Here is a 16491-nt window from a genome sequence, read left to right on the forward strand (position 1 = left end):
TACAAGGGGATACACGTACTTGACTGTTTCGCGACAGGATGTTATGCAAATCATATGTTTAAAAAGTTCAAGCTTGGAAATGGGAAGAGGTTTTGTCTGTTCAAGATGTGGAAAGCAATCAGATTTGGAGGTGATTAAATATGTTTATAAAATATTGTTTGTTTAAATTCAATGCTGTAAATTATTATAATGAAAGTATTAATGAGTTTTCTTAATTTCTATAATCGTTGATGCTAGATGATAATGTTCTCCTAACAAACAGTGATGGATGCTCGGACATAATAGAGGATCCAAAGAGTGAAGACTTTGCAGATTACATGCACATGTGTAACATCTGCGAACCAATTTCTGGAATTTTGGTTAGGGTGTCGATCGACACCACTTGGCAAGACATAACACCAGAAGTTGTCCGAATGTTGGTGTCCCGGTTTACGGGCCAAAGAAGCAACCTAAAAGTGTTCGTGAGTCTAGTCAGTTTTAAGGTTAGATATGCAGGGTTTGAAACTATCTTTTGTGTTTATTATGCAGGGTTTGATGAATCGGGGTGAAGAAAATTGGAGTAGTTTTATTGCCGTATGTTTTCTACATGATTTGACTCAGATACTTAGGTCTTTGGAACCTTATTCTTTATTTTTTTAACCACGTCCTTAGTTGGTTAATGTCGTTTCTTTTACGTATTGGAACCTTGTTAGAAACGGCTTATTCTTGCCTCCAATTTTAAGAATTTGGAACCATTTTGGCTTGTTATTGCTCCCAGTTTGTGATGTTTTTAACAAACCATGCATCTATCGTAAACCAATAAGAATGAGACACGCTTAAAATCTCTATTTAAACATAATCAAAATCTTTACTTGAAACGATGTTAAAGTAGAGATTTTGATTATGTTTTGCACTAACACGACATGGTATAATACGTGGCATCCACATCATCACCTTTTCACGGCGATTTAACGTTACGGGTCATGTATGGTTTAACACAAAAACAGAACTTTAGGTTATAAATTTAAACTTTTGTTAAGTGGGGGTATGACTTGGTACAATAGCATAGATGATGTATGAATTTAACATAAGTCATTAGTGAGGGTATAAAAAAGCCATTTTTCCTACTAAATAACTAAATATAAATTTTATTATAGCATGATTTAATTATCAAATTTTATAATAGTATATATATATACAAACTAACTAAATAGGGTAATTACAAAATTAGTTATGAAGATAATATAAAATTTTAATATGAAATGAATCTGTTTAAAAAAAGGTTTTAAATCGAATTCAGAAATAAATAAATAAAAACTTTACTTAAATTATTCAATTATCCCTAAATGTTTATGTTGATACCATAATGTATAATGTAAATATCTTAAAAATATTGAATACTTATATAAAACAGAATTTATTAAAAGATCGCGAAATATATATAATATATTTTGTACTTAATGATAATTGTACAATTACCATTTAAGTTTTGCTGATGATAAATACTTGAAGTTTGACAATATCTTAAAATGTAAATATTCCCAAAAACATATTTTCTGTATTATGTATATATAACTACATTTAAAAGTCAGAATCGTAAGTTTCGTTTAAGTCTAGGTCTTTGAAACAAAAATATGGCTAAACTTCTATCCAATGTTATAAAAAATAAAATCGGGAAGAGAGACTATTATTTCGATGTGGACGACCTAAACCCCTTCGTTCATGAGTGTAAAATCAACGTAAAAATACTGAGGAAGTTTGAGTGCCGTCATCCTCTTTTCAAATCAACAGACTTTATTGTAGTTGATGAGAAGGTATAATATTCATTATATAGTGTTTATTTAAATTTATTTTAATATTTATGTACTTATGTATAACGTTTACGTAGGGTACGAAAATTCATGTATTGATGGGTTCTCCTTATCGTGACATCTTTATAAACGATTTGGAAGAAGCTGAATGGATAATGTTATCAAGTTTCTCATTAAGCAATGTTGATGGCGTTTTTAGGCCAACTAACCATCGCTTTAGAATACATTGGAGAGACGTGACATGGTTTAATAAATTTTTTCCTTTGTCTTCAGATCAATTTTACTCCTTTGTATCATTCAATGATATTAAAAGTGGATATTTAGATTTTGCTTATTGTGTAGGTAAGGGTAACAATTTATTATTCTATTGTAAGTTAAGTTTGAAGTGGTTGATTACTTTAACTATTGATAAATATTTGTAGACCTTATCGGAAGAGTATTTAGTGTTGGAAATAGTTTTGAACAAGGTCCACCATACAAAGAATGGAATAAGTTGTTTGTTGTTCTAGAAAATATTGAGTAAGTTGTTCTAATTTTATAAGCTTTACTTTTTTAATTCACATTAATTTTAAAAATTCTCAAAGAAGTAAAATTGTAGGGGTGATCGTTTATCATGTTGTTTGTCAAAGGACTACGCGAACGCCATCTATGATCATTGGATACATCGTGTCAGTGATATCATATGTGTGATACGTTTTGCCAAGCTTGAGAGTAATAAAGGTTCGAATTAATTCTTGCTGATACTATTATAATGACTTTGTTTTAAAAAAAGTGATTTAATTATTAAAACTTTATTAATGTAGATACATGGATGGCAACCATGGTGCACAATTGTACCAGTTTCATGATCAATCCTCCATGTCCTCAAGTCACGCAGATGTTAGATGCCTTTGCTGATATGGAAATTTAATTTTTTTAGTTTAAAAGTGTATGGTTTTTTTAAATTTTATATTAATATATGATACTTTAAAACGTTGTGATCTTGAGTTTGGATTTTAATTCGATATAATATTATTTCATTTAATAGATATTATAGAAATCAAAGTCTTTTATTATATTAGTTCCCCTTTGTATTCAAAACAGTTTTCTGTTTGTATAATTCGATGATATATCCATATTCATGAATCTTTCAATTATTTAATCAAAAGGTGTGAGTGGTAATGTCCCTTGGAGTCAAAACTTTCAATGTAACCATTAGCACACTATAATTTCATAATCTCGAATTGTAAATCTAAAAACTAAAACACTAATTTTTTAACTCCTACATTTAACTCTCTTCCAAAACTTTTCTCTAATCCATATTTTTTGTTTTCTTTAAAAAGAAATGACGAGATTTGTGTTGCTCGACAAATTGAATCCTAAAACAATGCAATGGATGATTTGTGTCGAAGTTTTCCGTGCATGGAGAGTGAAAAAATTGTTTGAATGATGTATCGACAGAGCTAATCTTGGTTGATGAAGAGGTATGTTTTGTAAATATATTTCGCTGTATCTTCATATGTATGATGTGTCTAATTACCTTGGTAAATCATAGTCTGAATTAGGGTACATCCGGACATGCTACCATCCCGGCATCACTCTATGGTGTTCCGTCTTTTAATATGACGGAGAATCAAACTTATGTTATAGAGAAGTTCAAAGTTAAGGACAACAGAGAACAAATCCAGAAAACTAATCTCGGTTGTCGGATCTTCTTCACAGATGAAACTATAATCAGTTTTGCAAGAGATCCTATAATTTGCAAACCTTTTAATACCATAGATTTTACACGTGTTTATGATAATGTGTTTCATGGAAGATGGCCTTACGGTAAGTTATACTTTATAATGTATTTTTAGTAAACTTTAAATTTTTATTTATAAAACATATATCAAACAATTTTATGGCAGTTAATCTGATTGGATGCATCAGTAATATGGGGAAATCAATAGTTTAAAATAAATTAAAGTTCCAAAAGAACGATAATACGCTAAAAATAAATGGTAAAATTTAATAGTCTAAATATTCAATACAAAAATTAAGGAAAATGAACATTAGCGTTTATGTTAATGAATATTTATAAATTAAAAACTTAATGGTAAACTTGAATATTGTCAATATTCAATACGGAAACATAATATTCTCATATGTGAAAACTTATCTTCTACATGTTATATATATATATAACTCTTATTATTGTACCATGTCAACTCAGAAAAAAAAAACAATTCTTGAGTTCTTGCTTGCTGCTTGACGTAAGAGGTAACACAAAATTAAAGCTTTTTACAATATTTTGAATCATTATAATTTCATACTCACATATGTTAAATGTATATTTTAAGAATCATAATGAAAAGTCCAACTGGAGTTCGTCGATCTACCAAGAAAAGTTCAAGTGCTGATGAATATGCACTTCGAACGCAACTTCAACCAGAACAATTAATTTTCTTTTGTGAGGATAGCATTCCGGAACCAGAAAAAAAAATCTAGAATAACCAGGAATGAATCAAGATCTTCTGAAGATAACTCATTGGCGCATTTTAACGTTCAAAGTTCCATTGTTGACGGTGATGATAGTATATTGAAATCAACGAACAATAAATCTAAATTTAATACTTGGATGGAATACAATATGATGTCTATCAACGAGACAATTAACACATATGATAAGGGTGCTTCTGGATCTATATGGTGTGAGAAGAATAAAATATAGATGCAAAGGTCTAACACGACAAAGGATTGACTTTCGAAGATCGTTTTAGAATTAAAATTTTAAAATTTTTTAAATATATCTATTTTATTTAATAGTTATGATCATGATGTTACTATAATTCGTTTTGAAATTTTTATAAGGGATATTATCACTTTCATTAGTTTCTCGAGTTTTCGTTTTGATAACACAATGAAATAGCTTTTTAATAATGATTACGATATGTTGATCCAACCAAAACTACATTAATAATATAATGCTGATAATAAATAATTATACTATATAAGTTGATATAATTTATTTGGAACTATAGATATGATATATTAATCAGACCAATAATATATAAATAAAATAATGCTTAAATTAAAATCAGATATTGATATGTAAGATTATGGAAATATAACTAAATAAAATATTGATGAAGATCATGAAAGTAAATCTCAAAAAGTTGTATTAAAGATCCGCATACGTAATTAGAAAGATAAATAACAAATGTTTTAAAAAAATTTTAAAAAGTTAAGAGGATATATAGAAACATAAGTTAATATTCGTATATATCAATAATTAGTATATTTTTAGTTTAGAGAATATATACTTACCATCTTCCTATATAAACAGATCTAACAGCGATATTCACTAAATGACTAAGAAAATTAAGGTATAAACAAGAAGGATCATAATTACTCGATTATATGAATTCTTGATCGTAGTTTGGTTTATATTTTGCAGATCGCTATACTTGACGTCTTATAATGAGACCTTCGAAGATTCCATATCGGAGGAAGAATGTATCAACACATGCTGTCTCTAGAAAACATAACGACATTTTCAATTGTTTTACATTAAGAGATATGTTAGATTCAAAGCTAAGAGATCGTACGGAACGACATTGAAATTCAGGTGTTAGTTCTACGATAAATCTACCTGCTTTTACAAATGCATTGAATATTCAGAATCCTGATTCACATAAGACGGCTAGGTTGAAAAGAATGCAAATATTGAAGTCTAAAACGACAAAAAAAAAAAGAAAAGAGGTTATATGCAGAAAATTTTCTTCTTCCCGGACTACACGAAGATTTCGCATGTTACGTCGCAACTAATTCGGATACGAACGATGAAAGTGATTCTGATAGCTCTACTGATGAGAATTCATTTGAGATAAATGATAACAATGCAACATCTGACATATTTCATGGGTTTCCTCCCATAAAAGCTAAGTTACTAAATAATGGTATAGCTCGATGCATATGTGATTGGTTATATGATAGTTTTATAATTATGTATTTATTCAACTAATATATTTTAAAATAGTAACAAAAATTTTATTTAGGTTATTATGATGATGGATATCCTGATATTTTATGTGAAAATTGTCGAGCATATATGTGGTATGGAGAACGGGTGGATAAACAAACTAAAAAGGCAAAGCCGGATTTTTCATTATGTTGCCATCGTGGCAAAGTAATATTTCCTACGTTCAAGACTGCACCTAAAACGTTACTATCGTTGTTTTATAATCACGACGACCGGAGTAAAAACTTCCGTGATAACATACGAGCATACAACATGATGTTTTTGTTCACATCGTTATGTGGAAAAATTAACAATTCCATAAATAATGGTAGAGATCCGTATCTATTTCAGATGTGCGGAGAAAACTATCATCGTATTGGTGATATTTTACCAGAACCTAGCAAGGAACCAATGTTTTTATAATTATATATACATGACGTATATAACGAAGTAGCTAATAGAATTTATGCATTTAGGTAATTATTAATAATGTTAAATATGTATATAAATATATGTCATATCTTACAAATATGTAAAATATCTTTAATATTTGTTATATTCTACTAATCATAATTATTATAATTTTGTTTTGGCATTAATATAGGACACCTGGATCTGCGGGAGATTTAAGACGTGAGATTGTTGAGCTTTTAAAAAAGATGTTTGATAGTCATAACCCGCATGTTAAGGCGTTTAGATCGGCACGCGAAAGATTTAATATGGAGGAAGGTAGTGAAGGTTTGCGATTGATGTTACCTTCAGAAAGGACCACTGATGCAAGAACTCATAATCTTCCTACCAGCAAAGAGGTTGCTGCTCTAATACCCGGAGATTTTACGGCTGGTGTAAATAAACGTGACATTGTTATAGAAAGTCGTTCGGGTAATTTACAGCGGATAAGTGAGCTTCATCTTGCGTACTTACCTTTACAATACCCATTGTTGCTCCCTTATGGTGAAAATGGTTACAAATTAGGCATCGATATAGGGTTCTTGGATACCCGTGGACGTAAAAGGAAAACGGTCACCATGAAAGAATTTTATGCATATAGAGTATTTGAAAGATATGACGAATCTTCGATTATTGTTATGGCAGGCAAATTATTCTAGCAGTTTTTAGTTGATGCATTCACTACATAGAATCAAACAAGTGGAACTACATTTGGATGAACCAAAGCAAACTCCGAACTGAAAGAGTTGATAAGATAATTGAAGCTGCTAAAAAAGGACATGGAGATCTTCCACAACACGGAAAGAGAATAATTATTCCGTCATCGTTTACAGGTGGAAAGAGATATATGATGGAACATTATCTGGATGCCATGGCTACTTGCAAGTATTATGGATTTCCTGATCTTTTCATAACATTTAAGTGCAACCTAAGGTGGCCTGAAATAGATCGTTATCTAGAAAGGCATCGTCTTAGTAAAGATGATAGACCTGATATATGCAGCCGAGTTTTCAAGATGAAACTTGAAAGATTATTGGACCAAGTGGCAAAGGAAAAAATGTTTGGTATCCTAAATTCTGGTATGTTTCCTAATATTTATTATTATTTCAATAAGTCTTCCGGAAAATGTCAATATATTAATGTTTATTTGATTTAATATTTTCCAGCATGTCTACAATAGAATTTCAGAAAAGGGGTCTGCCTCATGCGCATATTATTCTGTTTTTACATCCAGACAATAAGATGCGTACAACAGACGACATTGATAAATTCATAAGCGCTGAAATTCCTGATAAAGAGGTGGATAAGTATTTATACGAAGTTGTTTCTGACGTGATGATCCATGGTCCTTGTGGTCCTATGAACAGAGATAGTGTCTGCATGAATAATATAAAATGCACTAAATTCTTCCCAAAGTCATACATGGATAATACTATTGTCGACGATGCTGGTTATCCAATATATAGACGACGAAACGATGGGAGAGTTGTGGAAAAATAGGGGTTTTCAATACGATAATAGTTCTGTTATTCCCTATAATCGTGATTTGTCTCTACGTTTTCGTGCTCATATAAATGTTGAGTGGTGCAATCAGACACGTTCAGTCAAGTATTTGTTCAAGTACATCACTAAAGGTCCGGATTATATGAGAGCCAAAGTAGGAGAAAAAGATCAGGAAAATGAAATTAAAAAGTTTTTCAATTGCAGGTAACCGTTTATACAAATTGTCAAACATTCTCATTTTTTTTTAAACGTATCTAACTAATTCAACCTTTTTTAGATATGTATCTGCATATGATGCCTCTTGGCGAATTTTTGCTTTCCCTATTTGTTATCGTACTACACCTGTAGAAAAACTCTTGTTTCATCTTCTTGGACAAGAATTGGCTATTTACAACGAGGATGATCCAATAGAAGATGTCTTGCACCGAACAACGAACAGAACTTCTAAATTTTTGGGCTGGATGGAATGCAACAAGATATATCCCCAAGCTAGAGAACTCACATGTGCTGAATTTCCATCTAAATTTTTGTGGAATAGGAGAGAGAGACTTTGGAAGCCAAGGGCAGAGAAGCGCAAAAGTTTTGCAATAGGCAGGATTATGTACGTATCGCCTTCTGTAGGACAAGCCTATTACTTGAGAGTTTTTCTTAATATGATTCCAGGATCAACAAGCTTTTACTACTTAAAACAGTCAATGTGTTCTTTATAAGGATTTTCAAGAAGCTTGCTATGCATTGGGATTACTGGATGACGATAAGGAATACATTGCGGCTATAAATGAAGCAGGTGAATGGTGTTTTGGGGAATTTTTAAGGAAATTATTTGCGATCCTACTGCATACAAAGAATTTAATTGTTCCTCTTGAAGTTTGGAATAAAACAAAGGACATCTTGTGTGAATATATTTTATTTAAAGAAAGGAGACGCAGTAATGATCCAGGCATATCAAAATGTTATTTTGTTAATTGAATATATTTCATTTTTCGCAAGACAAGATTTTAAATAAGTGTTTAACATTACTGTGGTAGGTCTCATGTTGACACGGGCTCAGATAGAAAATATATGTTTAACTGAAATAGAATTTATGTTGCGATCAAATGGGACGTCTCTTACGGCCTTCGAGAAAATGCCTAAACGAGATGATAGTATAATGAACACAGGTGTAAATAGGCTTATCGCAGATGAGAGAATATATAAGCCTCATAAACAACAGGAGTTGTACGATAAGTTGTTACCAATGCTAAATGATGAGCAGAGACGTGTTTATGAAGAAATCATTCACTCTGTGAATCACGACAAAGGGGGTATGTTTTTTGTCCATGGTTTCGGTGGTACTGGGAAAACTTTCATGTGGACTATTCTTGGTGATGATATAAGGTCTAAAGGTAATATTGTTCTCAATGTTGTTTCAAGTGGTATAGCTGCTTTCCTTTTGGAAGGTGGTACAACGGCTCATTCAAGATTTGGTATTCCAATAAATCTTAATGAATATTCTGTGTGTTCGATCGATGCCGAATTTTATCTTGCTGATTTAATTAGAGAAGCAAAGCTCATAATATATGACGAGGCTCCAATGATGAACAAGCTTTGTTGCGAAACTTTGGATAGGAGTTTGTGAGATATCATGAAGTGTGACCAGATTTTTGGAGGTAAAGTTGTTGTGTTAGGAGGTGATTTTAGACAGATACTACTTGTTATTACCAAAGGAGGAAGAGGAGCGACAATTTTAGCATCTCTCAACTCATCTGTTCTTTGGAATAGTTGTAAAGTTCTTAAACTTACAAAAAATTTGAGACTTCGCAAGGCCACTAGTAGTATGGACGCGGGTGCTCTCGCTACTTTTTCAAAGTGGCTTCATGATATCGGGGATGGCAAAATCAACGAGTCAAATAGTGGGGATGTGGAGATAGAAATTCTGGATGATTTACTAATTAATACAAGTGGAAATCTTATTGAAGCAATATTTAAAGAAATTTACGGAGAAAATTTTGCAAGGAGGACTGATCCAAATTTCTTTAGTGAAAGAGCTATTCTAAGTCCAAGAAATGACGATGTTGATAAGATAAATCAGTTGATGCTTACTAAGCTCCCAGGTATGCAAATTAAATAAAATATGGAATATGGATATGGAAGTAAAAGTTTTTATTTAAAAAAGTCAAATATTAAAACATATCTAAAATTCTAAATTTTTCTTAATTACAGGTGAAGAGAGACGATATCTTAGCTCTGATAGTATTGAAACGTCTGATACAAGCGGACATGATGATATGATCTACACTCAGGAATTATTAAACAGTATACAAGTTTCTGGATTGCCAAGCCATGTTTTGACGTTGAGAATAGGAGCACCTGTCATGTTGTTAAGAAATATAGATCCTAAGGGAGGTTTGTGTAACGGTACGAGGCTAATTATACTCAGATGGCCAATCATGTAATTGAAGCAAGGATCGTGACAGCAAAAAAGGTTGGTGATAGAGTACTTATCCCTAGGATGTATGTTAGTCCACCTGATGCAAAGTTTCCCTTTCGTATGAGGTGACGACAGTTTCCTGTTACCGTGACGTTTGCAATTACTAGAAACAAGAGTCAAGGTCAGACGCTATAACATGTTGGATTTTTTCTACCGAAACTGGTTTTCACACATGGACAGCTTTATGTTGCCTTCTCTCGAGTCACAACCAGAAAAGGGCTAAAGTGTTAATTACAGATAAAGATGGGAAATGTCAGAATAAAAAAATTAGTGTTGTTTTCAAAGAGGTATTTGAAACTGTTTAATTATGGTTTATAATTGAGTTATTGTTTTGGATCTTTAGACCTGAACTTTGTTTTATCTCTTAAAATAATTTGATTTTTATGATATTTATAAATCTTTGCTTGCCCCATTATTTACTATATTTTACTTTAACATATCTCAAATGATAAGAATGCTATGTCAGTAGGATGAAACCATATTCCTAATATCGTCTTATTCTATATTATAAAAGAAGGAATAGAGAAATACATTGTAGATGCTCTAAGAAGATATTATTTTAAATTTTCACATTATCACATTTTATTAGTTTCAACAATAGTGTTTGAAATTATATAATTGTTAGCTATATCTTTAAGTTTATATATTAACTAGAGAATTTACGTTTAATCAGTTATTATAAATATAATATTAATTGTTTAAAAAATACTTTATAGTCAAGAAAATGTAAGACACTAAAATGTTTAACTCTAACATATCTCAAATAATAAGATTGCTATGTCATTAGGATATAAACTTTCAAATTAGAGAAAACCATTTTCCTAATATTGTCTTATTCTATATTATAAAAGAAAAATTACACTAATACATTGTAAATGATCTAAGGACATATTATTTTAAATTTTTCACATCATTACATTTTATTAGTTTCAACAATATAATTGTTAGCTATATCATTACTTTCATCTGTTATTATACATGAGTGGAAAACTAATATAATTGTTAGCTATATCATTACTTTCATCTGTTATTATACATATAATATTAATTATTTAAAATACTTAATAGTCTAGGAAAAGGAAAGACACTAAAACGTATAAGACACAACGTTTAATCGTGACTGTTTGTATTTTTACAAATCCCCAATCCCCTTTTCGTTTTCGTTAACAGAGGATAAACAGGAAAACCCTAATTTGTGGAAATCATGAGGAGCGATTATATATCTCAACTTCATCTCGGAAGGACAAGATGGTGTATCCATGCCAAGGTCTTAAATTCTTGGTATGTCAACGAATTTTTCACAAAACGGGTTCTTCTTTTTGTGGACGAAAAGGTTAGAGTAGTTAATAGAACGAGAATTCTACTTATGTCTGATTTTAAACAGTTCTTAAATCATAGTTTTCTTACACAACGATTATCAAACTTTGAACGGTGACACAATTGAGGTTGCCTTTTTACCAACTACACCACGCAAGCTCCGTAAGTAAATTATGAGGATGAATGGTATGATATTAGGAATTTCAAAATCATCAATCCAACCCTCAGAGAGAGGAATACCCATCATCCTTACCAGATCAAGTTTACGGACGAAACAACCATGACTCTGCTCAAATCAATAAATTCCAAAAATTATTTTTCGATTCGAAAATTTGGATGATATTTTCCGTGGAAGAATCCATCATCCCATCTCTTTGTTACGCTTTTCTTAAAATAGTTTTAAATAAATTAAGTTAATTTCCGTGAATTTAGTTTTTTGATATCTTTGTGTTGAGAAATCTAGAGACTTTATAGGAAATTTGGAACTTTCTGTAATGGTCCCTTCCATAGAAAAATAGAAATTGAACTTTTATACTGAAATATTTATATGTGAGTGTTAAATAGTTTTGGAAACATTCATTCATTTCAATGTAAAGTAAATTTCTGACTTTTTGTCAAAATAGATGTTTAAACTCTGCTAACATAGTTATGAAATCTTTGTGTTGAGGAATCTAGAGACTTTTTAGGAAATTTGGAACTTTGTGTATTGGTCCCTCCCTTAGAAAGGTACAAACTGAACCTTTTTACCAAAAGAGTTATATGTGAGTGTTAAATAGTTTAGTTTCTGACCTTTTAAATAGATGCTTGCGGGTGTGTAGTAGATGTGAAGGACAATAGAAATCAAGAAAATGGAAATGAATGTAATGAAGTTGTCTTCACGCTATTAAATGGCAGGTAAAACATATTTATTCCTCCTATAATGATATTAGGATTTATACGTTTGAAACTATTATTAAATGTATCAACTATGTACACCTGTAGGAATGAAACGATAAAGTGGCGTGCAGTAAACAACTATGCTACCCATTTCATGTTATAATGAGAGTCATCTGGATGCCATCTCACATACAAAACCGAACCGGTGTTTTGTGTGCTGCGTTTCTGGAGGGTTGGAGAGTATAAAGGTAAGTACTATTAACAACACTTGCTAGATTCAACTAATGCTAGACATTTTAGGAATATTCATTCACAAAACTTAAATAACATTGTAAACATCTCTAGGTTTACCGTGTATTGAAAACACATCGGCCTCCTCCAAGATCTTTACAAAACCGGAGTTTGAAGGACTTGAGCATCACAAGGCTACGTAAGTTTTAAATATACATTAAAATCAAGTAGTGTATGATGGTAGGGCTAATGTTTTGAATGTGTTTTTTATATTTACAGCTTGGAGTTTGGTGGACGTTATTACATAAAGCATAAAATGGAGCATGAAGGTGGATCTTCCGGGACTCAAAATGAAGTTAGGGTAGATTAAAGAACCTTTTTGTATTTGCAAACTTTAGTTTAATTTTATGAATGTTTGTAGTACCAAGTCCTAGAAATCCATTTATGGGTTTATTTTAAACGTAGGTTAATAGTCTAAACGAAATTTCACATTATATTGAGCCAAAACATTATATTAACTTAAGTTAGATCAAGCGTAACTAATTTAAATCAACCGTAGCAACATAATTAGATTAACCTTAACATTTTATACTTCCATGCTTTGTAAATGGGTTTTAAACTCTTGAATTATAAATTTGCATATGTACAATAGTATATAAACATTTTAATGACTACTGTTTTTATTTACAATTTAAGAAGTGAAATAAAATTTATCTAAAATCAAAGTAAAATTTGTTTGAACAATTTTAATTGAGAGGAAGTTAATGTTTTCTATTCAATTCCTGCTTGCACAAGTGTGCGGGTAACTCTCCTAATATTTTATAACTACTTTCGAAAAACGAGTTCTTGACTAACAAGAAAATAGTGGTGCTGGCATTTTAACCCTGGTACAGGGCATTAAAAAACAACAATTTTCACAATTAGAGTAAGGAAACTTCTCATAAAAAAGGCCGATTATTGATTACATATTAGCTCTGTGTAGTCCTGGCCGGCTCTGGTCATAGATTATATAATTAAGATAAAAAAAAAGGAAAGTACCATTGTCATGCACCATAAACATTATTTATTTTTTAATCCATGCATGTTTGAACACTGCTGGAAGCTTTTTATCTTTTATAAAGTAAATTCCATCACGTTTGGCAATCCAATGACGCCATTTATCACATCCATCAATGTTACCGGCTCTGTATGCTATAAATTCTTGACTATGTCGCATGAACAATCCATATTTCACACTACAAGTCCATCTTGTCCTTCTGCCTAACTTCTCCCCGAATACTATTCTTTTCATCTCTTTGAATTGTTAATTTGCGACAGCTAGATTGTCATCTCTGGAATGACAATGGTACTGGAGAACTAAACCGGGACCAAGATCGTTCTCAATTAGAAGTTTGTTGTTCGTACATTTGAACCATGATGATTCATTTAACCCAAAACACATTGCAATAACAAACATACAAATTATATGACTATTCATTTTCTTCTTTTTTATCTAGGATATTTTTGGAGAAATTTTGGAGAGTAACATGCATGAATCTAATGACATCAAAGTGTAGTATTTATAATGATTTTCTGCGGTTAATTATTTTATGTGCGTGCGTAAATAATTAGTTGAATTGAAACAAAAACACATATGAACTAAAAATAGATAGTGTAGAAAAGTATGGTTGAACAAATAAAAAGAAAATCAACCTTACAAATTTTGTTATAAAATTTATTGGATTTTGGACTATTGTTGGAAATAGGGATGTTGGTTCTGTAATTTATGAATTAGTTATTGTAAGAGAACTTGTGGTGAAAAAAATTTCAGCGTAGAAGAATAGGATATCTAGTCGTACAACATGGTACGTATGGTGTTCATTGATATTAGCCATGTTCTTTCTGTCGCCATGCGACTCTCACGCGCGATTCATATAAAAATAACTTTTTCTTTGGTGGGAAATGGGAGACAAAGTCTTCCATGATTATTCGTAACATAAAATTAAATACAAATCTGTCTTGGACGTGTAGTACCATGAGCATCATCTGATAAAATCGAAGCAACACTACTTGGAACTACCGCCAGAGCATGAAAATCTAAACATAAAGAGTAAGCATAGGAAGCTAATCCATCCACAAGACGATTACCTTCTCTATACACATGTGAAATACGGACGCTTCAGTCCCTTGATATAAAGCCATGGCACAAACGTACCAGGAACGACAGTGGATGCACATCACTTATCCCTGTCTGAAGAAAACCGACTACCACCTCATAATCAACCTCCACCTCCAATCGAGACACTCCCTTACCCCAAGCAGTATGAAGACCATAGTATACCCCCCATAACTCTGCCAAAGTAGCGGAGCATATTCCTATGTTCACCGCGAAACCACATATCCAACCTCCTGTCTCATCACGCAGCACCCCAGCAGCTGTGGCCAACCCGGTTGTGCCTTGAGCAGCACCATCTGTATTCAACTTTAACCATCCCTCTCGCGGAGGTTTCCAAGCGATCAACCTCTCCACTCGTGTCGGTTTGTGTGTGAACCCGCTAGTCTCCAACGAGGCCACCGACACCTCCTTGGCCAAGTCTTTTAAAAATTGTACTCGATCACGACACTTACCATTAACACCAAAAACATTCCCGCATCTCCACTTCCATCCCCACCATACCGACATAGCAAACAAGGTAGACCAATCTCCATTCAAATTCTCNTATTCCCACATCTCCACTTCCATCCCCACCATACCGACATAGCAAACAAGGTAGAACAATCTCCATTCAAATTCTCATACAACCATTCAAACAAAGACGTTCAAAAAACTGTGTCTGCCTCCGCGCAGGTACTAACATCCTCCAAACCTCCGACATCGCTGGACAATCCCGTAGTATGTGCATAATATCTTCATCTCCNAGTGCCTTTAAACATTCCTCTGATAATACCCCAGCCAAACCATCACTGAGCTGCTTATTCATGAGCCACATGTCCTGCCAAAAGCGAATGGTAGCACCATTCCCTAGCACCCAACTGTGTCCCAANAAATCAGAGATATATCGTCGAAACCTTTCTGCATTCGTCATGATAGCTTGATTTCCCACTAGCCACAAGAAAACTCTGACTCTTTCCGGAGCCACCACACGCCACACCCGGGACCAGAAAGCAACCATATCCGGTTCTGGTCTATTACTCCGTGTGATCAACTCATAGGCCGAAGTGACCGTAAACGACCCATCAGAGCTCGTCCCCCAAGACAAACGATCTATAGCTCCGGTAACCTTGTCAACTACAATAGCTCCCAGCCGTAGTCTGGAATCCTCAGCGAGATGAGGCAACAACGGGCCAAGATTCCAACCCACACCATCTTGCCAAAAGTCCTGAACTAGTGCCTTTAAACATTCCTCTGATAATACCCCAGCCAAACCATCACTGAGCTGCTTATTCATGAGCCACATGTCCTGCCAAAAGCGAATGGTAGCACCATTCCCTAGCACCCAACTGTGTCCCAAACTGATAACCTCCCGAATACTCAGAGCTATACTACGCCACATAGACGACCAAGTCGACTTAGGTGATAACCACGAGGTGTTCTGCATACACCCCACCTTATATTTACTTCTTAGTACACGAGCCCACAAGCTATCCGAGTCCTGAAGTAATCGCCAACCTAGCTTCGCCAACAAAGCTCTATTCATCGATGCAGTCTCTCGGAGCCCAAGCCCTCCTTGTTTCTTTGGTAAACAAACCTTCTTCCAAGCAACTAGATGTTGTTTCTTTTTTTCCACTGTACTACCCCAGAGAAACGAACGCGACACTCTATCCAACTCCTTCAATAAGCTCTTCGGCATAGAAATGACACTCATGGTGTGAACCGGAATAGACATAAGCAC

General features: G+C 33.0%; 1 protein-coding gene and 1 pseudogene across 1 annotated transcript; one reads left to right on the forward strand and one right to left on the reverse strand.

Moving 5' to 3' along the window:
* LOC109126861 lies at positions 8963-12989 on the forward strand. The gene is made up of 5 exons (XM_019230748.1): positions 8963-9220; positions 9365-9818; positions 9928-10110; positions 12734-12818; positions 12899-12989. The coding sequence occupies exons 1-5, from the start codon at positions 8963-8965 to the stop codon at positions 12987-12989; spliced, it is 1071 nt and encodes a 356-aa protein (XP_019086293.1).
* LOC109126862 lies at positions 13683-14096 on the reverse strand (annotated as a pseudogene).

This window comes from Camelina sativa, chromosome 10, assembly GCF_000633955.1.
Source record: "Camelina sativa cultivar DH55 chromosome 10, Cs, whole genome shotgun sequence".
NCBI classification, from domain to species: domain Eukaryota; kingdom Viridiplantae; phylum Streptophyta; class Magnoliopsida; order Brassicales; family Brassicaceae; genus Camelina; species Camelina sativa.

Excerpts from the sequence above, each read along its gene's own strand:
- LOC109126861 (XM_019230748.1), top strand. The coding sequence starts at position 8,963 with ATGCTAAATGATGAGCAGAGACGTGTTTATGAAGAAATCATTCACTCT. Across the intron at positions 9,221-9,364 it reads TAAATCTTAATGAATATTCT|ATTTTTGGAGGTAAAGTTGT; the intron begins GTGTGTTCGATC and ends AAGTGTGACCAG. Across the intron at positions 10,111-12,733 it reads AAATATAGATCCTAAGGGAG|GTTTACCGTGTATTGAAAAC; the intron begins GTTTGTGTAACG and ends AAACATCTCTAG.